The 27909-nt window shown below is 39.9% G+C and overlaps 1 protein-coding gene across 1 annotated transcript in view; it reads right to left on the reverse strand.

Moving 5' to 3' along the window:
• The window catches only part of KDM4C (lysine demethylase 4C), a 380713-nt gene that overhangs the window by 47966 nt on the left and 304838 nt on the right, over positions 1-27909 (reverse strand). The window contains 1 exon segment of the mRNA XM_047767661.1: positions 18180-18365. Coding sequence (XP_047623617.1) covers positions 18180-18365 — 186 coding nt within the window.

Below are 27909 nucleotides of genomic sequence, written 5' to 3' on the forward strand. Positions count from 1 at the left end.
GATGGTACCAGTTACAACTAACTCTAGGAGGTGAAATTCACAACCTGTGTGGCCAAATACAGTGGTCCCGAGTGACCTGGTTTAGGGTCAAAAAGGGCTTCATGTTGGCAGCTCTTTTTTTCAAATGCTGTCCCTCTCTGTCAAACTGCTTTAAAAACAGTCACAGTCAAAATTATAAGTACTACATTTTACTAGGATATCAGTTTCTTTGTGCATATTTCATTAAAATTGGAATTCACCCTCTAAGGAAATGATGTTTTGGATTTGAATTGTAAGCTCAGCTTCTTACTAGTTATGTGATCTTGGGGATGTTACTTTAACTTTATCAGCCTCAGCTTGCTCATCTGTAGAAAGGACAATAATACTCACATTAAAGGCTTCCTATAAAATAGGATGAAGTACATAAAATGACTAGACTCATAGGCAGTTGGTTCTCAGCAACTGTTACTGCTTCACTTTAGGAAGTGGAGAATATACTTGAGACCCTAGCCCCAGGTTAACAAACCATTCTTCCCTGTTGTACACCAGTAATTGTCATGTCCCACTGTGCCACACCCTGGTTTCACATGACAAGGCTCAATCCAATGCCTGCATTTTACCTCATCCCGTTTCTAACTCCAGTTCTTGTCAAATGAGGGTCCTTAGAAAGGAAGGCATAAATAATATGTTCTTCCCCCAACCTCAAGGCTCCCAAAATCTTTGTTTACACATTTCTTATGGCTCTGTCAAATGTCACTTTAGCTGACTATCCCCCCCATAACAGGGCAAAGTCCATGGGTCAGTTAGGACCTATTTGTCTTCTAATGCATGGCACCCAGTACAATGCCTACAACACTGTTGCTACCAGATAAACAATAAATGAATGAATGAATGAAAAAATAAGTGAACAGAAAAAAATAACTGTGAGGATGGGAACAGACACACTTTTTAAAGTGGCAGATAAGTGATTTTAATCATTCACTGTCCAGAAAAGGGCAAAGAGAAACAAAGGGAAGTTTTAGGAAGAAGTTCCTCTGGGTAGGCATGTAAGTGGGTAGGGGAAAGAAATAAAGAAGGTTAATGGTGAAATTCAGAGGGTTTGGAAAGTGGAAGCAGCTAAGCAAGGGAAAGGAAGTGATACAGACTCGACAGAGAAAAGGTTGACTCTAGACCACAACCATTTTCTTCTTGCTAGGATGTGAAATTTATTCAAACTGGCTGGGTGGGAAGATGACCAGCATGCAAATTAAATATACAGACTTCATCTAAATAAAAAATTTTCTGAATCCTCAAGCATGACCATTTCACAGGGGATACTAAAGATTTTTTCATAATGCCATTTAATATGATTTCTGATTTATTTTTGCAGGAAAAATTTATTGACAAGCATACCCCATAACCAATTATACATCCTCAGAAATACTTCCTGTCAGAAAACCTAAACATCTATTATGTTAAGAATGTCATTTCTGATCAGAGAAGACAGACATTATGCAAGGGACTCCATCCAATTATAGAAATGGCTAGGGTCTTTGAAGATTAGTGCATAGACTAATAAGGTCATGAAAGTCAAATTTTATTTAACATGCCCTAAGTAGAATGAACAAACTGATTTAAGAAAAACACACAACTTCTTTTAAAGAAAACCTAGAACCAGAATTCCTCTCGTGGCTCAGCAGAAACAAATCTGACTAGTAAATGTGAGGATGCAGGTTCGATCCCTGGCCTCGCTCAGTGGGTTGAGGATCCAGCGTTGCCAAATGCTCTGGTATAGGTGACTGATGTAACTCAGATCTGGTGTTGCTGTGTTGTGACATAAGCCAGGGGCTACAGCTCTGATTCAACCCCTAGCCTGGGAACTTCCATATGCCATAGGTGTGGTGTGGCCATAAAAAGCAAAAAAACAAAACAACAACAAAAAAACCAAGAACCAAAATTCTGGGGCTGTGGAAAAAAAATGTTAACTAAGAAAACGTTATGGACCATCAGAGTCTCTGAGACACAGAAAACAGATATGTTACCAACACATGTCAATATACATGAGTTAAATTAAACTCTCCCAATAACTCTGTGAAGTAGTTGTTATTTTCATTAAACAGGCGAAGTAACTGAGGTCCAAAGGGTGCCTTTTCCAAGACGTAAGAGCAGGTGAGAGGCCGAAGAGGGGCACAGAAGCAGGTGCTCTCCCATCACCAGTACCTCCATATCATCACCCGAAGACATGGAAAGAAACCAGAGGAGAGATAAAATCAACCAAGAAGTGAGGTGAATGGAATTCAGGCAGTTGCCTAAAGAAGTTATGTTCCTTTTCCTTCTTTTCTAGTGTATTTATTAAGAACCTCCTCTGTTCTACATAGCTTTTGAGGCACTTCATTTAATCCCCCCCCCCCAGTGTAATCACAGGGTTAAATTAGCAGCTTGGATTTGAAGCCTATCTGGAGATGAAAAATGCAGAATATGTAGCTGCATATACTCTCAGTTTTTCTATATGTATATGCATAACACACTGCAGAAAATTGCTAAACTACCCATAAAGCTTCACTCCTTCCTGTTTATATATCCTTCAAAATATGACTCTGCAGCTCCTCGCACCTAGGGCTGGAGTCTGTTCTGGGCTAGCCTTGTGGCTTAGTCTGCTCTGGCCAAAAGAATACAGCAGAAGCAACGGCATGCAAATTCAAAGCCTCTTGCACACTTCTGATGTCTTCCTTGGGGCCCCAGACTCTGTCGTGTGAACAAATACAAGTCATCCTGTTGGCAGACAAAAGACCACACTGACCAGAGCTGAGGCCATGGACATATGAGAAGCCGAAAGAAGGCAAGTTGTTCTGCAACTGACCACAGATCAATGAGACAACAAGCCTGAAACAGAAGAACAACCCAGCTGAGCCCAGCCTTCCCTACTGATGACCTAGAGAACCAGCCGCTAAACAGTTGTCATTGTTTTAAGCCACCAAGTTTTGCCACACACACAAGTAAGAAAAAAGAAAACAGTGATCTTTGAACAACACACAGGTTAGGGGCACCAATCTCCCCACCCTCACACAGTCAAAGACCCACATATAACTCTACAGTTGGCCCTCCACATCCATGGATTCAACCAATCAGAGATTGTGTAGTGCTACAGTATGTGTTCATCGAAAAATAATCTATGTATAAGTGGACTCACACAGTTTAAATCCAGGAGTTCCCGTCGTGGCGCAGTGGTTAACGAATCCGACTAGGAACCATGAGGTTGCGGGTTCGATCCCTGCCCTTTCTCAGTGGGTTAACGATCCAGCGTTGCCATGAGCTGTGGTGTAGGTTGCAGACACGGCTCGGATCCCGCGTTGCTGTGGCTCTGGTGTAGGCCGGTGGCTACAGCTCCGATTGGACCCCTAGCCTGGAAATCTCCATATGCTGCGGGAGCGGCCCAAGACCAAGAAATAGCAAAAAGACCAAAAAAAATAAAATAAAATAATAAAATAAATAAATAAATAAATCCATGTTGTTCGAGGGTCAACTGTACTAAGAAAAATATATACTAAACTGTTAGCTGCTAAATATAAACTAAACTGCATATAAGTCTAGGTAATGACATTTTATCTACTTGGTTCTTTACGTACTTCCCTGCACTTTCCATTATATGCAATTGACACCTGAACTAATGATGCTGGGGTTAGGGGCACTGACCTCCTGCACAATCAAAAATCTGCAAACTGCTCTCTATGCCTCAAAAACAAAGGAATTAATGACTCACCTAAGGAAAGGAAGCTGAAACAGTCTGGATAGAATCAGGACTCTTGATTCCACATATTGTGATCTCTAATCAAAAACAAATTTTTTTCTACACTTAGTTAATTTAAAAATCTAGAAAATGAAAATACAGGTACTATGTTTATTGGAAAAAAAATCCATGTATAAGTGAATTCAAACCCGTGTTGTTCAAGAGTCAACTGTATTCCTTTAATAATGAATCATGACAGCCTTCTGAACATCTGAACCAGGCCTGAGGAACCAGGAAGCCCACAAGCAGACATGCCTGAGAGGCCAGTGAGAGAGGAGTGTTTGGTGCCAGGAACTCCCTTGGTTAATCTGTGAGTCTGTGGATCCCTACTCATAACAATGTTTATAAATGCATAAAATAAAACAGAAGATTTCTACCCCCCCAATTATACTGAAATAATATTCGAAAAACAATTTGTGGTGTAATACCCATACTTCAACAATGCATTAAATACAAACACCTAGTGGCAGATCTAACAACCATTGATACCCTAATTTCAAAGTTATGAGGGGCATAAGTAATATTTTGAGATATCTGCTACAATGGCAATAGGATTTCTATTGTGGACAGAATCACAGAAACTGCTAATGTTACCTTGGCCTATGAGCAAAACTGATTGGATTATTAAATTCTGGCTAGAATTTAGTTACAGAAAACTGCAATTTTCCCCCTCATGCTCTAAAAGACAAATTTTTCTTGATACTAAATTGTAAAAAAGATTTTATCACCAGGAATATTTAAAGGCACAGCACTCAACCTTTTAACAACAGCCTTATGAAAATCACCACGATGTTGTTTATATATGGTACTTGCATAAACTGTCAATAAATAAATGGACACAGTAGTGAAACGAAATTCAGTGAAACCATCTCTATGAAGGGTGAAGTTACAGAGGCTAAAATGGGTAATCTGAGGGTGACTTCAACCAAAACAGGAATCTAACTTAAGGACTGAGAATGGAATATGTCCTACATTCTCTAATATTATTTCTCCCCAGCGAGTTTTTGACAGAGAGCAGAGAGCGCTTAGTTTACATAGGACCTCAAAAGTGGTGGCTCAGGGAGGAGGAGCCCTATGTGGTAAAGGAAGGAAGATTTCTATGCTTTGCAAGATGCGTCTTCTCTTATCTGCCCTGGCAAGGCTGATCTGCTTTCAAACCCTGAAGGAGGGTCAGCCACCATCTGATGAGTCTTTGGCAGAGATGCTGTCTTGGGAAAACCCCTAAGCGAGCTCTCCATCTGCATAAGGATGTTAATAAAGGGTGCAAATCCCAATACGACAGTAAATGTAGAGGCTCATAGGTATATCCATCATTTATTCAGCAAGGCTGGAGAGTTGAAGAAAAAAGCTAAGAAACTTATCCAAAGAATAGGCCAAAAAGCACATTTCCATGTATATTCAACAAGCCTATGCCTTCTCAACTTTATTATTTCTCCTTAATTTCTATAAATTAATAACCTGTGAGATACTATTATTGCATTTTTTTCAAGGTATCCATTTTATAAAAAGCCCTAGAGGTATGAGAGCAAACAAATTACTACAAACAATTCTTCTTTTACCAAACTTAAGCCACAAAAGTCACTCATCTAAATTTGCCTTGAAATAATGAAAGCTTTCTTTGTAAAATTACAAGAGCTAGGTAAAAATATTTTACCCAGAAAAAACTAAATCCCTGGGGCTTCGTGAAGAAATAATTCCTCTTACAGCACAAATGCACATGCAGGCTCATAAAAATGTCACAAGTATTTAATTTTCTGCATGTCTGTTTGTTCACGTGTATTTTATTTCTCATGGGTTTTTAAGTACAAACATCTAATACAGTGGGAAATGGTGGTTAGCAGTTTCCCAGCAGATTTAAGATCTTATTCACTTTAACCTCTGTAGAAGGATAACTAATCAGCTACAGAAGATGCTGAGAAGAAAAAAAAAATCAAATTATTTTCTGAGTCATTAGCTCACCTCAGAGGTGGGGGTCTTGTTCAGGAGGTAGGTGAAAGGGACTGGGGTGGGAGAACCATCCTCAGATGTTTTACTGTGTTAATGTAGGAAACTCTCAACAGGTAGATACCGCCTGGTTTCTAATCTGAATGGTCAGCAACTTACTTCATAAAGAGCAGAGAGGAAAGTTCACATGAGTTCGACTGTGGAGCTAGAGGGGACTGGCAGTGTCCATTGCTGAGATGGGACCTGACATGGGCTCTTCCTAACTCAATTCCAACCTCATTAGCTGCTAGAGAACATGTGAGTTCCTGGATGCCTGGCCCAGAAGCTCTGCCTTGGGCTTTTATATTTCAGATGCTCTTAGGACTTCTTGGATAGTAACAGTAAAATTGGGCGGGGGGGGGGAGGCAGTTAAAGATTCAAAAAAAATCTCAATCATTCACAGCAGGCTGTATATGTGTTTAGAAATCAACAAGCTGATTTTAAAATTTATATGAAAATGCAGAGAACCTAAAATACACAAAGAAATCTTTTTAAAAAATGTTGGAAGAATTACAGTTTGGGGAGGAAAAGCATTCACTCAATTATAAGGTAATACAATTTTTAAAAATTATCTGGGATGGGATATTTTCAATGGAAGGAAGCTTAGGACACAAGATGTTACTCTATGGAATTCCTACCTTTAAGGATCTTTGAAATTTAACTACAGTGGTTGAATGGGTTAAAAATAGCTAAAACTGAGGCAAAGATTTTCTTGACAAGGCAACCCAAAGCAACAAAGACTAACTAAATGACTTAAAATTTTTTCTCTGTTCCCAAGAAGGAAGCCCAGGTAAATAAGAAAACCATAAACTAAGTCAAACCATGATCTCAAATTGGAAAAATGATGCCAAATCAGCACCATGTAAGTGATATGCCAGGTGCTCTGACTTTGAAGACATGGAAGTTCCATAACTTTCATGACTGTTGAACCTCTCTGAAGTTCTATTTCATCATATATAAAGGGGAAACAAATTAGGTTACTGTATGGACCAAACGAAACAAAATACTACTTATGAAAGTGTTCAATAAACTATAAAAGGCACTACAGCAATATCAGCTATCATTCCTTTCATTTACCTCATCTAAATTAATATGCTGCTCCCAACAAAGGGAGGCAGTCATCTTGAAAAGGAGAGAAAATCAGGGTGGAGCAGGTGATTCTGATTCCATAAAGTCATATGACTTAGATGAGCAGCAGAGAGAAAGAGAGGGAGACAGAGGGAGAGAGAGGTGGAAAGCAAGAAAAAGAAAGGGGAAAAGGGAGAGGCTGAGAGATTGAACAAATGCAACCTTCCTAAGCTTCTTTTGAAATGTTAGTCAAAGGAACAGTGGAAGAGAAGTCAGCCCAAAGGTTTCTACTGCCCATCACAAGAGCAGCAGGAATGGTACAGATTCTGTCTAGCCGGCTCAATAAAGTTAATCAAAGGGGACAAATTCAGTCTTTAACATCCATTATCGATCAAACAGGCTAATACCCACCTGTCAGTCTAACAAGTGTTAATTAAATGCATCTATGTGCCCGGTGCTGCGCTTGAAAGAGAGTTGTGTGGGGTCCCACTGGTGGCCAGAGGGGCAGAGAAAGGACTGGGAGGCTCTGGCGCAGCAACCCCTTCCTTTCCTGCTCGAGACCTGCAGCCCTCCTGTTACCTCCAATAACATTTGAAGGTAATCCATGTGGCACCCGCAGCCTTGGCAAAAGCTACTTCTTAGCATCTACAAAGGATGCTCTTCTTTTCTCTAAATACATGATAAAGACACATGAGAATAGATTTTAAGGTACAGTTAAAAGTTTAATATAAGGGTTTGCAAATTTTTAATTTTCTTCTAATTCCTGAGAAATGTATTGGAAAGAGGGGACAAACTTAATTACAAAGCCTTCCTAATACTCAGAGAGAGATAAACAAAATGGACAATAACTCATGATGCCCACAAAGACAGTTTTCACTTATCTCTCCATCCTGCCCTAAGAAAAAGCTTCTGAGTGCCAGGTCAGCCCAGTAATGGCTGGAAAAAAAAATAAAAGAATGTTTTATGCTCAAGTCAAAAAAGCATTATGCGGATTCCCCTCATGGCTCAGTGGTTAATGAATATGACTAGGAACCATGAGGTTGTGGGTTTGATCCCTGGCCTCACTCAGTGGGTTAAGGATCCGGTGTTGCCATGTAGGTCGCAGATGCGGCTCAGATCCTGCATTGCTGTGGCTCTGGTGTAGGCCGGCAGCTGCAGCTCCGATTAGACCCCTAGCCTGGGAACCTCCATATGCTGAGGATGTGACCCTAGGAAAGATCAAAAAAAAAAAAAAAGCATTATGCTAAGTGTATGATATCACTTATACATGAAATCTAAAACATACAACAAACTAGTGAATATAACAAAAAAGAAACAGACTCACAGATAAAGAGAACAAACCAGTGGTTACCGGTGGAAGGAAGAGGGGAGGGTCAAGAGAGGGGTAGGGAAGGAAGAGATACAAACTCCTACAAATTAAGCTACAAGGACATATTGTGCAGCAAGGAAATGTAGCCAATATTTTATAATAACTATAAATGGAGTATATAACCTTTTAACTGTGAGTCACTATGTTGTACACCTGTAACTTACATAATATTGTACAGAAATTACATTTCCTTTTTACTGAAAATGTAGAAAGAAGAACATCTTAAATTCTGATACTTCTCTACATAATTTCACTGACCCACTTCACCCATGTGAGACAAGAAGACAGGGAGGATGCATGGTATCTCATGATGAAAACGAGCCAGTTACAGATAAGGATGGTCAAGAAACCTTTCCTTTCATCTGGAAAGGAAACAAGTATTGTTCTGCATATGAGAAACATGTCAGAGCCCTCAGTGGCTATCAATGTACTGGGGAAGGGCAGCACCAAACAGCTGGGGTTGCCCCAGGCTGACCAGCTTCCTGCCAAGAGACCTCAAGAGGCCCTTCTAGTTAATCTTGAGTTTTATACAACATGTTTGTTCCAAGTGGCCAGAGAATGTAGATCGAAAGAGTAGCCTTTTAGATAGAAATGTTAGAACTTATCTCATTTAAGTGCCTTCTATTGCTCGCAGTTAAGAGTCATAAAATTATACTTTCATTACATTTTGTCAGTATCTATGGATTTCATTATGACTACAGCATCTAATTACTGTTTTCTACATGAAGGAATTGAAAACCCTGCCTCTCATGCTTTACAAGATGTTGGAATGTCAAATACTCTTTGCTGTTGTGTGTCTGCTGACACATTTCATTTATATTTTTATACTGTATCCATGGTGCTTGACTGTAATATCAATGTTAAAATATGGGATTAGTGTCACTGCTTAATTTTCTTAACAAGCTATCAGACAATAATGCCTGCCTTAATTATTTTTTTAAAAAGGAGTATAAACTACTTGAAAAGCTTAAAATTTCCTGGGAATTGAGAGTTACTAATTCTGTGAAAAACTGAGCAAGTGTTTCATATGGAAACACACCTTACCTATGCTAAAAAAAAAAAAAAAATGTAACCAGATAAGTGGTCCTTTGAATGAAAGACTTGATTTTCCTCAGTACATGTGGTCCTTGACGTTGTCAAGTCTCAACTGTCCCAGGTAAACATTCCTTCCTGCAGCTGGTGCCTCATGCAGTAGCTCTGACTGAGGACCGGTCCCTGGGTTCCAAGATGCACTCCATGGTGGGAGAAAAGGGTCCAAGCAGAAAATACAACACTGACAAGTTTCTCCTGGGAATTCTGATGAGTCTGCTTTACTGATAAAAATAAAACACCTATACCAAGAAACAGACTTTTTTTCATAACATTTTCTTTTTAAAATCAGGATTAATTTGCAGTTTTACAAGAATGAGTAAAAAGCTCAGGCAAAATATTCCTTTCCATGAAGCTACATTATAGTAGCTTTTGAATGAGAAATTTTTTTTGAACAAGGCTGTCAAATAAGAGATGTCCTGAAAATCAAGGCTCCACAGAGGATGACTGCTAATATTCACGTCAAAAACACTGAAGACCTCACTGCCAAACATGGCTTCAAAATTATTTCAGGGGCTCTTCAGGCCATTAGGAGCAAGCATTGTCTATTTGCAAAATAAATAAGACGCCCCACACAATGCCAGTCCTAACATTTTTCAAATGCATTTGGATGTTTCTGGGAAACATATTTGAAATAGTATGTTTTTTCCCAACCAAACTAAAGGATAAAGGATTAAAAAAATCAGAGTCTGGAGAATCACTGTACTTAAAGGCAGAAATATTGTTCTGAGCCATTGGGAAATGACTCTGCTTTCTGCCCCCAGAGGAGGATGTGGCCTTTCTAATCATGAATCTGATTCAAGAGCCAGTTGCTTGCAAAATATGGAAAGGCCCAGAGTGTTAAGAGTAAATTTTTCCATGATGGAAATATAAGTCCCTTATATAGAGCAACTATATGGTAGCAAAATACAGTTTTGATTCATATCCAGCAGCAGCCAACCCCACGCAGACACTGCCACAAGTGGGTAGCCCCAGCATAGACCAGGGTGCAGGAGAGGTCCCGCACCAAGGCAATAGGGCTTTCTCTGCATGCACAGTCTCCCATTCTCATTAGTTTCTGTATCCTTGGCCGATTAAAACTGGAATCTGCAATGGAAGCATCTGTTATCTCCTCTCACAAATTCCATAAAAACTTGAAACACTTTAATTATCATCATAAAAAGGTCTGGAATCTCTGCAGCTGGTGCCTGAGCTGGGATAGGCACAAAGATCCTTAACAAGTGGCCAGACTTTGAAAAAGAACCGGAAAATGGGGAGGGACAGAGGGTAAGCTAAAAGATGACTCAGTGGATGCAGAAGGGTCTTTGGCCTGGGGCTCGGGTCACTGTGGGAACCTGTGGGCAGAGTGCCAGCATCAGTGGAACTTGTCCTCTATGCCCCAGAGCCAGGCCCAGCAGAAAGTGGGATGGCCCTTGGGCACATGCCCTGGCTCTCCCAAACTCAATGACACTAGCTAAGAAGCAAAAACAAGGGGACCCAGGGCCCAAGGATGTGCTGCACATCTGCTGAAGCCCCTGTTCTACTGACCGAAAGCTTGGGGGGTGGGGAGAGAAACGTTCCATGATCTCTGACCTTGCCCTTACTGTGGAAACATCTACAGAAGGAGGTATAGGAAATTAAAATGAGGGATATTAATAAAGAAGTCTGGGGAGTTCCCGTCTTGACTCAGCGGTTAACAAACCTGACTAGCATCCATGAGGACATGAGTTCGATCCCTAGCCTTGCTCAGTGGATTAAGGATCTGGTGTTGCTATGAGCTATGGTGTGGGTTGGTTGCAGACACAGCTTGGATCCTGCATTGCTGTGGCTGTGGCGTAGGCCGGCAGCTACAGCTCTGATTCAATCCCTAGCCTGGGAACCTCCATATGTCACAAGAGTAGCCCTAAAAAGCAAAAAGTTTGTAAATATTTTTCCTCCCAGGGAAACCTGCCCTCAACTTTCTATCACCTAGGATACATGGAATAAGAGCTCAACAAAACACTTCTACTCATGAAAGGGTGAGGGATTTCTTTTTTCAAATATAAGTCTGATTTACAAAGAATGACAGGTTCAACCCTGAATTATCGTATAATTTCTTTATTTGTTTGTTTTTTTTAATACATGCTAAGAATTTTTTACTCCAGACTTTTGTTTTGGTCAGAATTCTCTCTGCTTTTCAGTAACAGTGCAAATTCAGAAGGGCATTTCAAAAATAACTTATGTAGAAGAAACTAACTTTATACGAATATCAGATTATTATGCACAAGTCTAAGAAGAGTTTTTTATTTGGTCATAACAAACTTTACTGAACAGAATAGGAGTCAGTAATACCCAAACTGCTATAGGGAAAAACAACAAACACCAAACACTGCAGTGGAACACAAAGATACTCAGATTTGGGAGAGAGAAGGATGATTTGTGGAAATGGCACCATGCAGACTACTGTTAGTTGAGTGTTAGCTAAATTCTAATTCTCTTTCCTAAAAGCATGGAAGAGAAAAAGAAGAGGGCAGAGTCAAGCCATAGAATGGTGTTCCAGACTAAAGGGGGAAAAATAAACAAAACAAAACATCTAGTGGATCAACCTATGAGTTGAATCAAGAGACAACCAGATGCTGTTACATTTGGAATGGATGGGCAATGGGGTCCTACTGTACAGCACAAGGAAATGTGTATGATAAAGTCATTATGCTGTACAACAGAAATGGAAGAAACACTGCAAATCAATGATACTTAAATAAAAGAGAGAGAGAGAGACAACCAGATAATTAAGAAGTAATATTTGTAATGGATAAACAATGAGATCCCCTATAGCACTGGGAACTGTACCTAGTTACTTGTGATGGAGCAGGATAGAGGATAATGTGAGAAAAAGAATGTATATATGTGTGTATGTATATATGTGTGTATGTGACTGGATCACTTTGCTGAACAGTAGAAAACTGACAGAACACTATAAGCCAACTATAATAGAAAAAATAAAAATCATTATTAAAAAAAAAAAAAACTGGAGTTCCCCTTGTGGTGCAGCAGGAATCCAACTAGGAACCATGAGGTTTCAGGTTTGATAACTGGCCTTGCTCAGTGGGTTAAGGATCTGAGCTGTGATGTAAGTCACAGATGCCACTCAGACCCCGAACTGCTGTGGCTCTGGCATAGGCCAGCAGCTGTAGCTCCAATGTGACCCTAGCCTGGGAACCTCCATATGCCGTGAGTGTGGCCCTAAAAAAGCGGAAAAAAAAAAAAAAATGGAACCAATGACAGTGAGAGTTTAGTTTGCTTTCAGTGTGGCCTTTCAATACCAGTGGCTTCCCTTGGCTCCAAAAGGGTTTACACATTGAATAAACAAACTCACACTTTGTTTAGAACCTGCACAAATGTTACCTCCTCTGTAAATTCTACCTGCCTGCCTCTAGTAGAATTAGTGACATCCTTCTATGGGCTCCCAAAACATTTTATTCATATCTTTATTTAGCCTTCATATCTTTTTTTTTGTCTTTTTTTGCCATTTCTTGGGCCGCTCCTGCAGCATATGGAGGTTCCCAGGCTAGGGGTCGAATTGGAACTGTAGCCACCGGCCTACACCAGAGCCACAGCAACGCGGGATCCGAGCCGAGTCTGCAACCTACACCACAGCTCACACCAACACCGGATCCTTAACCCACTGAGCAAGGGCAGGGATCGAACCCGCAACCTCATGGTTCCTAGTCGGATTCGTTAACCACTGCGCCACGACGGGAACTCCATAGCCTTCATATCTTTATTATGGCACAGAGCACAGCAGCTAAGAGCCTCAGTTATGAGTCAGACTGTCTGCTTTTGAATCCATATGTCAAAGTATGACAGGAACATAAAGAAGAAAATTAGTCAACTGGTACCTGTTGGATCTAAAAAAGGCTAGAACCTATGATGATGTTCAAAAGGGTCAGTGGGAATTTACAGTGGGAGGGAGGGTTTGGGGGTCGCTCCCTATTGATGCATAATTAACCTGAAACAATGCAGACCTTTTTTACACCTAATGAATTATATAAAAGTGTTACTAACTTCTTAATGGGTTTTTTTGGTTATTTGGTGTTTTCTCATATTGATACTGAAACAATAATATGCATACAATAGTCTCCTATGATAAAACTACTATTTTAGGGTTTAGAATTTAGTGGCCTAGAACATTCATTGTTCCACATACCAGTATGGTGAAAGTTGTTTCTGCACATCAAGGAAAGGTTTTATTGTTAGTAATGACAGGTATCCTCAACCCCATTACCACCCAAAGGTTAGTTATGTAGGCACAGATTAACTGAAGAGCTGCCTTGCTCCAAGCCTTTCACTAGATCTTGGGCCATGCAGGTGTCCCCTCCTGACCTGAGCCATGCACAGGGTTGGCAGAAGAAGGAGCTGAATTGGAACTGGCCTGAAGACACAGGCCGGGAAATAAGTCAGTAAGTGCTAAGTAAGGACTCAATATGAGTGCTGGAATCAATATGAAGGCCAGCTAGAGGGACAGAATAATAAGACACAAGAGAACCTTCTAGAGTGGAAGGGGCCAACACAGAAGTCAATATAACCACTCTTTCTACTGTCCACAGCAACAACACTGCCTTGAAATAAGGTGCCCATGTAAAACATCTAATGCACACTTGATATAAAAGATGCTCAATGAACATAGCTCTCTTTGGTCCACTAAGCTCATTCCCTAGCATTAGAGTTATTTATTTATTTATTTATTTATTTATTTATTTATTTATTTATGTCTTTTCTAGAGCCGCACCCACGGCATATGGAGGTTCCCAGGCTAGGGGTCGAATCGGAGCTATTGCTGCCAGCCTACACCAGAGCAACAGCAACATGGGATCCAAGCCACATCTGTGATCTACACCACAGCTCACGGCTATGCCAGATCCTTAACCCACTGAGCTAGGCCAGGGATTGAACCCACAACCTCATGGTACCTAGTCAGAGTCATTAACCACTGAGCCCCAAAGGGAACCCCCCATATTAGAGTTATTTTAACAAATTTATATAGAGCAGCTTCTATAGGTGATCAGATACCAATTAAAAAGATAAAACACTGGTTAAATATAGTTAATATAAAGATTTAGATAAATATGATCTATTTAAAATAATAGGAAAAATCTGAAGAATAAAACACACAAAATAGCAGGGAAAAACTGACCACTGAGATGTTTTCTCTATTCAAGTCCTTCTTTTTTTGAATAGGTTTCTGCCTCCATGTTAATAGCCACAACTTAGAAAATTATAAAGGAAACAAATTTCTCAACAAATGTCTTTGATAGAATAGGGTATTAAGATAAAAAATGATGCACCTTGTATAAGATTCTGCACTAGAGAGGCCTTTTTCATCACAAAGTATTAATGCATAAAGTACAAGTGATTCTGGAGCTCCAACACTGCATACATGGAACAAACACTATAATAGGAAGCTTTACTGAAGTAATTTGTTTGAAAAAAAAACAAAAGGAATCTGTGCATGCCACCTTTCTCTGTTGCCCTCCATTATTCAGGCATTTCTTCCATAGGACACCTGTCTAGTCTACTCAGGTGTGAGGAGATAGCCCCAGTGGTGGCTATACTTTGCAGGAAGTATATAATTTATGAGTAGCTCATTGTTTGCTTTGGAGAAGAAATGTTTTCAAGGCTCCCAGGTTCCAAACCACCTTACTATTTATTGTGTTCTTTGTCTTTTCCTTACAGACATTTGTGCAACATGCATGTAAGTGGGTTACAAATACATCCAAAGGAACCTTCAGAAAAACAGCCAAGAAAGAGATCACAGTGGATCATGGCAAAGGATGGCCAAGTACCACGACACTACACAGCTAAACACATGTTCCCACACATGAACATATGAATGAAACATCCTATCTGAAAGACAGAAGGTGTCAGTCAAAAAGTATGTTTAACAAAAACACTTAAAAATGCATACTAAGATTTAGACTAATTTAGTAGGGAAGAGCTGTACCTTCTATAACATGCACCTTTCTACCTTAAGAATTTGAAAGCTCCCTCTTTTTCCAAATACTGTCTTTCTAAATACAAAGTGCAGTTACTGTCCAATGGAAGACTACATTATAATAAATTAGATGAATTTTTTATGCTATTGTCCAGAATGAGTTTACGCCCAAAGCTCAATAATAGTGGATAAGATAATATATTTAAAATAACTTATGACAGTAAAGGAAGAGTTGATTTTACTTAAAATGGCTCTTTTGGATGCAAAAAAGCAAATAATGGAAGAAGCAAAAAATAATAAGAGAAAAGAAAGCCCTAAAGTGAGTGAAAATGGAGATCCTATTGAAGTAGCTGAAGCTTTATACTTCGTTGCACCTAAATTGTACAGACATCCTCTACTCTGTAAGATGCCTGGGTTAGGTTGCCATGTTAGCCTGAACTTTATTTCAGAGTTTTCACTGCTATGATTTAGCAATTGCCCATTACTCCCAACCAATCAAGGCATGGTTGAGAACACAGACAAATTCCATTTCCAACTCTAGGGAGTATATCCCCAGCATTCACAGCTTACACAAAGAAAGAAACTTGAGTGAATTTCAATTTTTTTAAGATTAAAAAAGAAAGGACATTTAATACAACAAGGGTAATAGCAAAGCTCTTAACCAAAGTTGTCAAAGTCTATGGATTCCCTCAAGTTGGTTGTCAAATATTTGAGGGAGGGAGGAATCCATACCCGGACTCTCATTAAAGAATAATGGATAAGTAACAGCTATCAGGAATGCATTTCCAAAATCCAGTGTTCACCGTGCTTCCCCCTAGAGAATTTTGCAAAGGGCAAGTTACAAACACTAAAATAATCTTCCTAGTAAGCAAAAACTGCCCCATGTTAATGTTGTAAATCGTATGATGTTTCCCCCACCCTTTACCAAGTATACCAAGCTTAAAGTGATCAGTAGGGGAGAGAAGTTTCTGAATCACCTCCAAGTCAAGTATTATCTTTTTCATCATCATTTGTGAAGCACATTAATAACATAAACCTGACTGAGCCACACATCATAGTTTAAAGCAATGAGGTCCTGATTAGGCACCTGGATCTCTTTAACAGCAACTTCAATACAATCATCAGTAACCACATAGCTCTGGAATATTAAGAAGGGAATGTACGATGCCAAGCAAAGCTTTAGATGAACACTGCTAGCATCACTCGAGGTGTGGGGTTTGAAATCAACAAACAATAGAGTATGGGCTGAAAAGGCATTTACATTCCAGCACCTGTCACTCAGTAACTGAACCTATTTGGGACAAAAAATGGAAGCTCTCTGAACTTAGGTTTCTCACCCTTGAAGCAGGGTTATTACTCAAGAGGCGCAGTTCATGCGGGATGGGGAAGTAGCAACAGAAGCAGCAGTAAAAAGAGAAAGCAGAGATATGACTTCCATTTTTTGAGGGCAACCAGTGTGTGGTGGATTGAAAACCATTGGGTAAGGTAGGCATGCCACTGTTTGTAGACAGAGAAGGGTAGGGCTCAGGGGGAAGAACTTGCACAAGGCTGTACAGGCATAATGGCAGAATCTAAGAGTGAACCCCAACAACTCTAACGACAGAGGCCAAGACCTGGTTGACAACTCAAAATGTATTCACATGTGTCATCTAATGAGGTAATGCTAGTGACTGCATTGTAGATGGCAAAGCACCACATAACACAATGTGTTATTAGGGTAAATTTTTTAAGTTGCCAAAATGTTTTTTTTGCTGAATGCATATACATATATACATATATATGCATAGCAAGAGCCCATCAACACAAGAAACCAAGGAAAAAAACATGAATGAATATATAACTTGGGAACTAAGACAATGCATTAATATGGAAAATAACTAAAAAAGATGTGACAGTTGGTGATGTCATTTTGTACATTTGCCCATTCACCTGCATCCACAGTCCAAACCCACAAACATTAAGCATCTCTCAAGACACTAATGGAAGCCGCTGGAATCATTAAAAAGCTGGGAGATTTGCTGAGTATGGGTCATGGCTCTCCAAGCCCATACCAGTGACTTGGCAGTCTGCTCACAGGAGGTTATTAGAAACACAGGACAAGCAAGTAGGCTCTAAATAGTCTGTGGCCAAGCTTCCCTAGACTAACAAAGGGCAGTACATTAGCAAAGCTGAAGGTCAATAAGATGCTTTAGCCTCCTCAGTGGCAGCCAAAAACAATGCTGGTGAACAAAAAAGCTAACAAAGGCATAGCAACAATCTCTCCATCCTCTTAATTATTCTAAGCCTTTGTTTGAAACAGAGGAAAGATTCCATTCGCCAAGGACATGTGAATTACAGTTAAATTCACGTTACTTAGTTGCAAACACTCTTTAAGGAGAAATAGGTTCAGTACTGAGGTGGAAAAGGTAGAAAACAGGATATCTGCACTTCTCTTCTGCATTTCAGCTTTTCTGAGCTGGTACCCATGCCTCCCAGGGCTCCATGTTGCCCCTGGCTTATTGCATCTCAGGCAGCAAGGAACCAAACGTTCATGACCACCTTCCTCCTCCCTTCACTGTGTTGCTGCTCTTTATTTCTTCTAAAAGAGATAAAATAAACTCCCAAGGCCAGAGTGAATTAAACACTACAGGATCTCAGGAGACACTTTCACACCATTCTCTTCTCAGATACTCTTCACCCTCACCTGGAAATGTGCAGTGCACAATCCATACTCAGCAGCCCTGTATACGAGCCAAAACCAGAACAGGCATAGTTTCATTCATTTATATGTTCATTCACTCATTCAGCTCAATAAATATTTATTGCATCTACCATGTGCCATACACTGTGGGTCTTGGGCAAATCCTAGTAAATAGTACTGTGCAATCCCTGCCTTCAAGAAATTCACAGTCTAGACATGACATCAATGAATGGGAGGCATATAGGAGGGGACTCATACGCAGTCTTGGCCGCAGCAAAGGGAGGGCAGAACTTACCACATGTGGGTTGACCTTATGCCGAAAGCACGTGATGTTCACCACATATGGCCAATCGTCAGGCTCCATCAGCACCCCAGCAGCATGAGCACATGTGACATGGAAGGAAGCCGGGCAGCGGCCATAGGAACACTGGATGCAGGCTCCAGAGACCTTCTTAACCCGGTGTCTGCAGAACATACATTTCTGGAGGGTTGAAATAAAAAAGAACATCAACTCAAATTCTGTAACTCAGCCAGTTTCCACACTTCACAGCAGAATAGCTATCAGAGAGGAAGAAAACTGATGATGGCAACGAGGCCTGACCTCCTAGGGCCCTAGTGGTGAGAGTGACCATGGCAATATAAGCCTGCATACCTTCAAGGAAATACACTCCTATGGCCGCTTAATACTAGACATATGTTGAAATACCCCTTGTGGTTAGGAAAGCCAAGCCCTTCCGCACAGGCTTCTCCAAGCACAGAGCAAAAGAAAAGGCCCCACGGGTGCTCCTGTAAATCACCCATCAATGCTGAGGCTACTTCTCTTTTACCTCTTTCAAGGCAGATCTTTCTGTACATCGAGAGATAAACTTTGGGTCTGGCAGACAGGTCCATACGCTCCTAAATTAAATGAAGTCTTCAAAAATACCCAAATAACACACAATGGGTTAAGGTTTCCATTTATAAGGAAATATAAAGTGTTAAGTGGTCCAATGTGGAAACTAGGGGCTCAAGTGTTTAATAATCCAAATCTGAACCCCTCCTGACTGAAACAAAAATATGCCTCCCAAAGCGAGAAAATTAAAAATCACCCCAAAGGCCATAATTTTGTTGAATATCTATAGCTGACTATGCCCGGGGAAGAGAAATGGAAATAAAAACAGCAATAATAATTACCACAATCTGAAAATTAAATTGCATACAATTAGTTATAAACATCATCAGTGCATTTGTTATAAGAGATTATAAAAATGAAACAGCTTCACTAAGTGCAAGATTTGTGAACTAATACTGGAGGCTTAGGACAAAATAGTTGTAGAACAACACAGGGTCAGGTTCAGAAGGCAGAAGAAACAGAATAATCAAAAATCTTGCCTTTTCACTCCTAAGGATAAAAGAAGTCTGCAATCTAATCAGATGCTGGTGCAAGTGATCTTCTTTTAGAGGTATATATCCCTTTCTGGGATGAAACTGTAATATTTTACCACAACCCTGCAAAAATTAATTGTGCACTAAACTTCTAACTCTTCTTTGCCCTCACATCTGATGGGCAACTTGAGTCTCATAGATTCTGCACCTCAATCTTGTTCTGATCTCTCCCTGCCCATCTAAACCCACTGCCACCATCTCTGTCCATGGCGCCTTGCCCCGCAAAGCAATGACCTCCTAAGCGGTCTTACCATCTTTTACTTCATGCCATTCTGATTTGCCTTCCTCAGTCCTGCCAGAGTGATCTCTTTACAACATAACTCCCTGTTACCTCCCTGCTTATGTCCTCCAATGACTTCTTATCTCTACGACATTCCAGAAAAAAAGGTCTTTCATGGTCTGAGCAATCTTATTTCTTAGATAAGGGCCCTACACTCCAGTTTTGTTTTGTTTTTTCATGCTTTTTAGGGTTGCACTCCCAGACCAGGGGTCTAATTGGAGCTGCAGCTGCCGTCCTACACCACAGTGATGGCAACACAGGATCTGAGCTATGTCTGCGCCCTACACCACAGCCCACGGCAAGGCCAGATCCTTAACCCAGTGAGAAAGGCCAGGGATCAAACCCGCAACCTCATGGTTCCTAGTTGGATTTGTTTCCACTGCGCCACAATGGGAACTCCCCACTCCAGACATTTATATGATCCACTATACATCTAGATTCAATGTACAATTGTTTTGCCCGCACTGTGTAGCAGCTTGATGTGGGATTTCAGTTCCCGGACCAGGGACAGAATCGAGGCTGTACTGGTGGAATCCTACTACTAGATCACCAGGGAACCCTCCAATTAAGCCTTTTTAACTGAGGATTAATTATGTGCTAAATAAGAAGAAAGAGGGAGCCACAGAACTAAAACGAGACCCATTATAATATAAGTAAAAGCATTATTTAACATCTTGATAACTCTTTGGCAAGTCTTGGTATCAGTTTCAATACATTCCTAGTAATTCTTGATACTCATATCTTTTTGTCAATTTCAATTATTTGAAACATGATAAAATGGCAAGAATTCATATGAGGAGCCCCAGGCATAATCAGATAGTCTTTTAAGAGTCTAATCACATTACAAGGAGGTCAGTGTTTAAGTAAATTCAGATATTGACAGATGTATGGAAGGAGAAATTGTTTTCTATTTACCTAATTAAATAGGATTAAGAGTAAGAAAGAGTATTATGACTTAAAGAAATTAGTAATTCCCAGCCTCTTCCACCATTAACCTCCTTAATAAACAGAAGCTCTCCTGGAAGAGGGAAGGAGACAGAAAGATTATAGTTAAGTCTAGTGAGAATTCAATCCTTGGAATCTAGTAAGGGAAATGCCTCCTTTTCCAGGAAGACCAGTACCCTCAGAAAATCAACCTAACTGTAGTCTACTGCAATGCAATGCTTTAGAAGATTTTTATTCACAGGAGTTCCCGTCGTGGCTAAGTGGTTAATGAATCCGACTAGGAACCATGAAGTTGCAGGTTTGATCCCTGGCCTTGCTCAGTGGGTTAAGGATCTGGCGTTGCCGTGAGCTGTGGCGTGGGCTGGCAGCGGCTACAGCTCCAATTAGACCCCTAGCCTAGGAACTTCTATATGCCTCAGGAGCGGCCCTGGAAAAGGCAAAAAGACCAAAAAAAAAAAAAAAAGATGTTTATTCACATACAGACTTTCAAAAACTTTTGGTTTCTAAATGAGACGGGTTGGGGGGTGGGGGTGGGGTACACTGAGGGTTTGGGATGGACATGCTGTAAAATTTGGTTGTGATGATTGCTATACACCTATAAATGTAATAAAATTCATTATAGCAATTGAAAAAAAATAATAAAAATTGTAAAAAAAAAGATGTTTATTCACAGAATTAAGTTTGACTTCAACATCAAAAAGGTTCTTGCAAACATAGAGGACGCCACAAAAACTAATAGGGGAGCCATTCTGTATGCTGTAGTACAATATATTATACTTGCTACTAAACCAGTTGTTCTCTACCCTTGTTGGAGCACCTGTGGCAATTTGACACCTACATACACTGCTGGGCTATACAGAAATTAATTCAGTAAACTGGAGTTCCCGTCGTGGCTCAGTGGTTAACAAATCCGACTAGAAACCATGAGGTTGTGGGTTCGATCCCTGGCCTTGCTCAGTGGGTTAAGGATGCAGCGTTGCCGTGAGCTGTGGTGTAGGTTGCAGACGCAGCTTGGATCCTGCATTGCTGTGACTCTGGTGTAGGCTGGTGGCTACAGCTCTGATTGCACTGCTAGGCTGGGAACCTCCATATGCCGCGGGAGTGGCCCAAGAAATGGCAAAAAGACAAAAAAAAAAATTAATTCAGTAGGGCAAAGACCAGGACAAATAAGACACTTCCAGAATGTTACAGTAGGATTAGTGCTAAGAAAGAAGTAGAAACAAAATGCTATATGGAATGAGAACGACCAGTGCAATGAATTATGCTTGGGGGCAACTGAAGGAAAAAGGCTGTAAAGAAATTCATTGACTGACTGGATCAAGATGGTGGACTCGGCCCCTGCTATAAAACCAACAGCCTCAAACACTAAACAATGAGAGAGGAAATAGAATAAACCATGATAACACTGACTAATTAAAAAAAAAAAAAAAAAAAAAGGAGAACTTAATTCCAGGGAGGAAAGCCCAGCAAAAACTATCAATTAGTAAGTATCTCTGAAGAGGCAGTTCTTGCAGGGACAATGCCAAAAGGGGAAGCAAATAATTAAAAGACAAGTAACCCAGTACCAGGCCAGCCCCACAGCCCACCCTGCCCCCAGTCATCATCAGCAGGTGAGGTGATCTGATCTGATTTGAATCTGTGTCTTGTAACTTGCCCCATCATCCGCCAACAGGACAAATGGATTCTCATTTGCACAAACAGAAAAAAGTTCACCCAAGATGTGTAACTAAAATACAATCAGATACTTTAAAAATCACAAATACTTGAGGGAAAATAATGCCATGAACAAGAGGTGCTATAGTTAATAAATAGAAAAATGCCTAGCCTAAGGAATCAGGTAAGTGGAAACAGAAGATGAGTTTAAAAGAGATGAGGTACATATTATGATAGAGATTCCGAAATATATTCTGTTAATTAAAAAAAAAATAGTAACAGCAACAGAGTTCTAAAATTAAAGATATGACTGTGTAAAAAAATCAGGATGTGCTGAATTTTGTAATGGCTCCCCCTGAAGATCAACTTAGCAGCAACTGGAACATGGAGGCCAGAGACTGTACAGAGCACTCTAGAAGAAAAGATCAAAAAGAAGGAAAATGGACCACAAGTGCTAAGCATTATGGAAAAAGAGATCCAGATGTTCTAGTATCTTTGTTAAAGGCAATCTAGAGGAATAAAAAAGAGAGAGAGAAAAAATAATAAAAGTTTTCCAGACCTTAAAAAAGGCCCAAGTAGGATTAATTAAAAAAAAAAAAAATCACCTAGGCATATCCTAGATACATCTTAGCTCTCCAAATAAAAAGAGAAAATCCCAAAATCTTTCAGAGAAGAAAAGAGGAAAATCAGATAACCATCAGATCTCTAATCAGTGAGTGTTAAAAGACAGTGAAACAATGTCTTCCAATTTATGAAGGAAAATTAAATTCAGTCCATATCCAGACTACCACTCAAATGTCAGGGCAAACATAAAGATACTCTTTTTCCTTTTCACATTCAAGGGTCAGAAGTGATAAAGTGAAAAAGCAACAAAAATGCTAAATATGTGAATAAATCTAAATGAATACTGATGATAAATAATAATAGCAATGTCTTCTAGGTTAGAAACATAGAATTTGAATAGATGACAACAATAGCATATACAGAAGAAGTGGTTAAAATGAAGTTTTAAATATTCTAATTTTCTTGAATTGTCTGGGAAAAGGGTAAAAGTACCAACTACCTAATAGTGTGAAAAAGAAACATAAAAGGAAAAAATAATAAATTCAAGCAAAGACATGAAAGGAAAGAAATAGAAACATGGAACAGGTTGGAGCAAAGGAAAAAGCACATTGTAAATTGGCAGCACTAAACCCAAATGTCTAAGTATGTTAAGTGCAAACAGACTAAACTTTATCTTATAGAAAAACTTTTTCTTAAAGTGCCAAATAAGTATTTTAGGCTTGTGTGCCATACAGTGGCAGTTGCAGCCACTCAACTCTGCATTGTACAGTTGGCCACTGAACAATGTTGGGGTTAGGGTGCTGACCCCACACCCTTATGCAGTCAGAAATCAGGTAACTTTTAATTCCCGAAACTTTAATAATTGCCTACTGGTGACCAGAAGCCTTACCAATAATATTAACAGTTGATTAACACATATTTTGCATGTTATATGTATTATATACCCTATTCTTACAATAAACTAGAAAAAAGAAAATGTTATTAAGAAAATCATAAAGAAGAGAAAATATATTTACAGTACTATATTTATCCATGCCATAAGTTTATGTTTGCTGTAAGTCATATGTTTATTAAGATGAATTATCTGTCAGTACTTATATCAATATTGTCTTATGTGATATGAAATACTGTAGATATTAAACATATTAGTAATACAAGCCATCACAAATGAAAAGCTAATGTGAAAAAGAAAGTCCTATTAATTTACAGGTCTAGTGATTCATGCATTAATAATGAAGCAGCAGTGATATGATTGCTTTATGTTTAACAGATGACACCCTGTATGGTCTATGTTTGTGTACATAACTTTTGGTAAATTTTAACTTTTTAATAGCTTTGTGTATATTTAATGGTAGTAAATGATACAATAGACTAATACCTACATATAGTTTATGTATTCATGACATATCTAATGTTTTATTAATTTTTTCCATATTTATGCATGACTCATCTACAATTTTATTTTTTCAAATTGCCAAAAATCTCCAAAAATTTTTCCAGTATATTTATTGAAAAAAAATCCACATATAAATGGACCCATCCATTTCATACCCCTGTTTTTCAAGGGTCAACTGTGGTACAAAAGCAGCCACAGATAATTCACAAGTGATGGGTATGACTATGTTCCAACACAACTTTACTTACAACAAGGGCTTGCCCTATTGCCCTGACCCCTGCTATAAGTCATGGGCACATATTTGAAGTTAGAAAGCTGTGAAATGGTAGAATTAGTATTTAAGAGAGATCACTCTAGGAGCTCTTTAAAGATCACCCTATAAAGAATAGACTGGTGGGAAAAGAAACAGAAAGCCACAGAAATACTGAGGCAAAGGATGATCAGGACTTGGGCTTGGGAAATGGCCATTAGGAGGAAAGTAAATGTTGAGTGTTTTTCACTCATTACTCTTTGTTGACAGAGACGTTCCATTTTCCTTTAAATAGAGCTACTCATTCAAGTTCAGAGGTGGACAGTTTGCCTTCTTTGGGAAAGAGCTCTCTAGCAGCTGCTTAAGTCTTAAAATAGAGGAAAGCTGAGGTGACACCAATTTCTAGAGGGATGGGGATAGTAGAAGGGAAATGTTGGGCACATAAAGGCACAGAAGGTTCAGCAGGACAGGGCCATTCTTCCTGAAGATCACTGTTTGAGGGGCCAGGGACCCACTGGGAGAATGATGGAGCCAATTTCTGGATGACAATTAATAAAGGAAGTTCAAAAAGTCAAATGAGGCAACCTAAAGAACCATTGCTTTGGGTGTTTTTAGAACAAAGCCAAGGAGGCAATGTGTCAGCACTGCAGGAAAATGCTGACACAGACAACACTGGAGAGGGACTCTAAGGTGTCATTCACCTTCATGGTTTTCTAGTCAGGATGCCTGGGACATGGCTACTCAATGTTTGCTGAATTAAACTGATTCCAAGCAGATATATTCTGGTCAAGACCTGCTCATCCATTTCCTCAACAGTGAAAAAACAGCCCTCGTTACATAGCTATGCTATCAGGGATGTTAGAGGACATCTGAATCACTGACAGACCTGCTAAAAATACAGATTGCTGTGCCCCCCTGTCCCTTGACCCTTCAAGTTTCAGTATGTCTGGGCTATGGCTACTGAAACTGCATTTCTGACAAGTTGCCAGTGATACTGATCCTGGTGATCCAGGGATCATACTTTGAGAACCACTGAGTTGGAGGGTTAAATGCTATCAGTCATTCTGAGAGCCTCCAGTGTAAGAGAATTCAAGAAGCGCAATGTTTTTCATCTATTCTTCTGTGTCAAGGGCTGAGAGAATCCTCAGGCGAGTATGATTTATCGAGCACTGTACTTTTCTGGGGGGACTGGATTTCCATACTTATTCCAATGGCATAGGCCATTAAGGCTCCTAATGGATTGAGGACTTAATGAAGTATCTGGCAATGAAGCTTTGTGTATCATTAGATTCCTTGAGCACACAGCCTGGCAAAGGGCACCAAGAAATGATGAGCTGTGAAGGAGTTAGAGGTTCAAAGCATATCCCCTTCACTTCTTTTCTTTTTCTCTTTTAATATGACTTGTAGTATGATTTTACTGTTTTGCCAATTTTATGATTCTTTTATTTTCTATAAGCAGGCAGGTAATTCCAAAGTACAAATACTTTTTATTTTAGTTAGTATTTCCCTATCAGACAAGTAATAAGCTAGTAACAATGTAAATTACCTAATTCCTTTTGCTCCCCCTTCCAGGTACTCCATAGCACACTAACATTTCCAGCTCAAACAGGGAATAATGCTGGATTCAATGGATGTCACTATTGTTGCAGCCAAGTCAAGGACTGAGGCTGAAACTTTCATTTTGTGGACATCCTTAAATGCAGATATTAAAACAGAAACCTTTAAAAAAAACAAAAAACAAAACCCTCTACCTGTAAAACGTTATGTTCTGCTCATTCGTACTCATTAAGTCAATCATGTGATACTTAATTGATACTGTCCAGCAGCACCAGCACTGGGGGCACATTGTATGACAAAGTCTAAGGATCTACAGTAGGAGCTTATAGCTCAGAGGCGGAGACAGACACATAAACAACTTAGGCAGAATGCGAGAGCTGTCATGTGAGAGCAAGACTCAGAAAGAACAGAGAGACAGAGTCCCCATCGTGGCTCAGTGGTTAACGAATCCAACTAGGAACCATGAGGTTGCAGGTTCGATCCCTGGCCTTGCTCAGTGAGTTAAGGATCTGGCGTTGCCGTGAGATGTGGTGTAGGTTGCAGATGTGCCTCGGATCCTGTGTTGCTATGGCTGTGGCTGTGGCGTAGGCTGGCAGCTACAGCTCTGATTAGACCCCTAGCCTGGGAACCTCCATATATGGAGGGTGCAGCCCTAGAAAAGGCAAAAAAAAAAAAGAGAAAGAGCAGAGGGAGGAATAGATTGATACCCAGAGAAATCAGTTTACCCAGATGGCTAAAGGGTAGCTGTGGAGTCAGGGAGGAGGGGCAACACTGAAAACAGGCCCACAGTAGACTCTCACTGCAGGGTATGAGCCGTTCCTGTGAGGGGCAGCAATGAATATGCAGTCTCCCATTTCTCCTGCCAAACAGAATTCCTCTGATCTCATAGGTCTAAGGGTGTCACAAGCGGCAGGCACAATGAAATGATACAGTAAGGCTCAATTCTGAATGATCATGCATCAGCTCCTAACCAACATGGTCAGTCCTCTGTCTCACCACACTCCAGTCAAGAAAAGTTATTTCTATTCTTCAAGTTCAGAGACTTAAAATAAATGGCTCATGATGTCAAGTGTGTTGAATTAAATCCTTATTTATGATATGTATCAGAAGCCATTTATCTCACTGCTTTTTGTTTGGTGAGACTGACCCTGTGAAAGGTGAGGGGCTGAGACAGAGTGAAACAGCAGGCTAAAGAGGAAAGGGCAGAGGAATGAGCTCAGCCAGGCCAAGAGATGGAGCTAGAGAAATGGGCAGAGGTGGCTGGGATCAGACAGAAGGCTGCACTTATTCAACACCAGCAAGGGAGGCATTGTTGGCCCTGAGAAATATTAAATAAGAAACACAAAAGGACTCCAGAACTGGAAAGGCCATAGCAGTTGAGACACAGACTGACAAATTAACAAATGACTCTTGAAAGTACTATGTCATCAGCCCAATCATAGTTGTTTTGTTTTAATTTTGGATTAGCAGATACACCACAGAAGATCACCAAATAGGAATCCTCTGGAAGCCAGAGGATTAACCCTGTTACCAGAACAATGACTACACACAGTAGGTACTTAATAAGTACCCATTGGCTAAATAAGGCTGTTTCCTTATTATATACAATTCATTGATTCATCCTTTAAGCTATTTCAATACTTTTTAAATACCTTCCATAAAAAAGGGATTTTGCAAAATGCAAGAGGAGATGCAAAAATGAAAACGGCACCACCTATATATTCAAAAAGCTTAATTTGGCATACAAAAATAGCTGTAACAAAAACTTTGCCATGATCATCACAATAAGCAAGGTGAAGGGCTACTGGATTTGGAAGAAGACAGGACTGGACCAGCAGAACAAAGGTGAGGCTTGCATGTGTGCCTCAGCTGGTCACCCACCTCCACCCCCGCACTTCCACTGAGAAAGAAGACAACAGAAGAGGAACTTCACGACAGTCACCCAAGGGACACTA

This window comes from Phacochoerus africanus, chromosome 2 (assembly GCF_016906955.1).
Source record: "Phacochoerus africanus isolate WHEZ1 chromosome 2, ROS_Pafr_v1, whole genome shotgun sequence".
NCBI classification, from domain to species: Eukaryota; Metazoa; Chordata; class Mammalia; order Artiodactyla; family Suidae; genus Phacochoerus; species Phacochoerus africanus.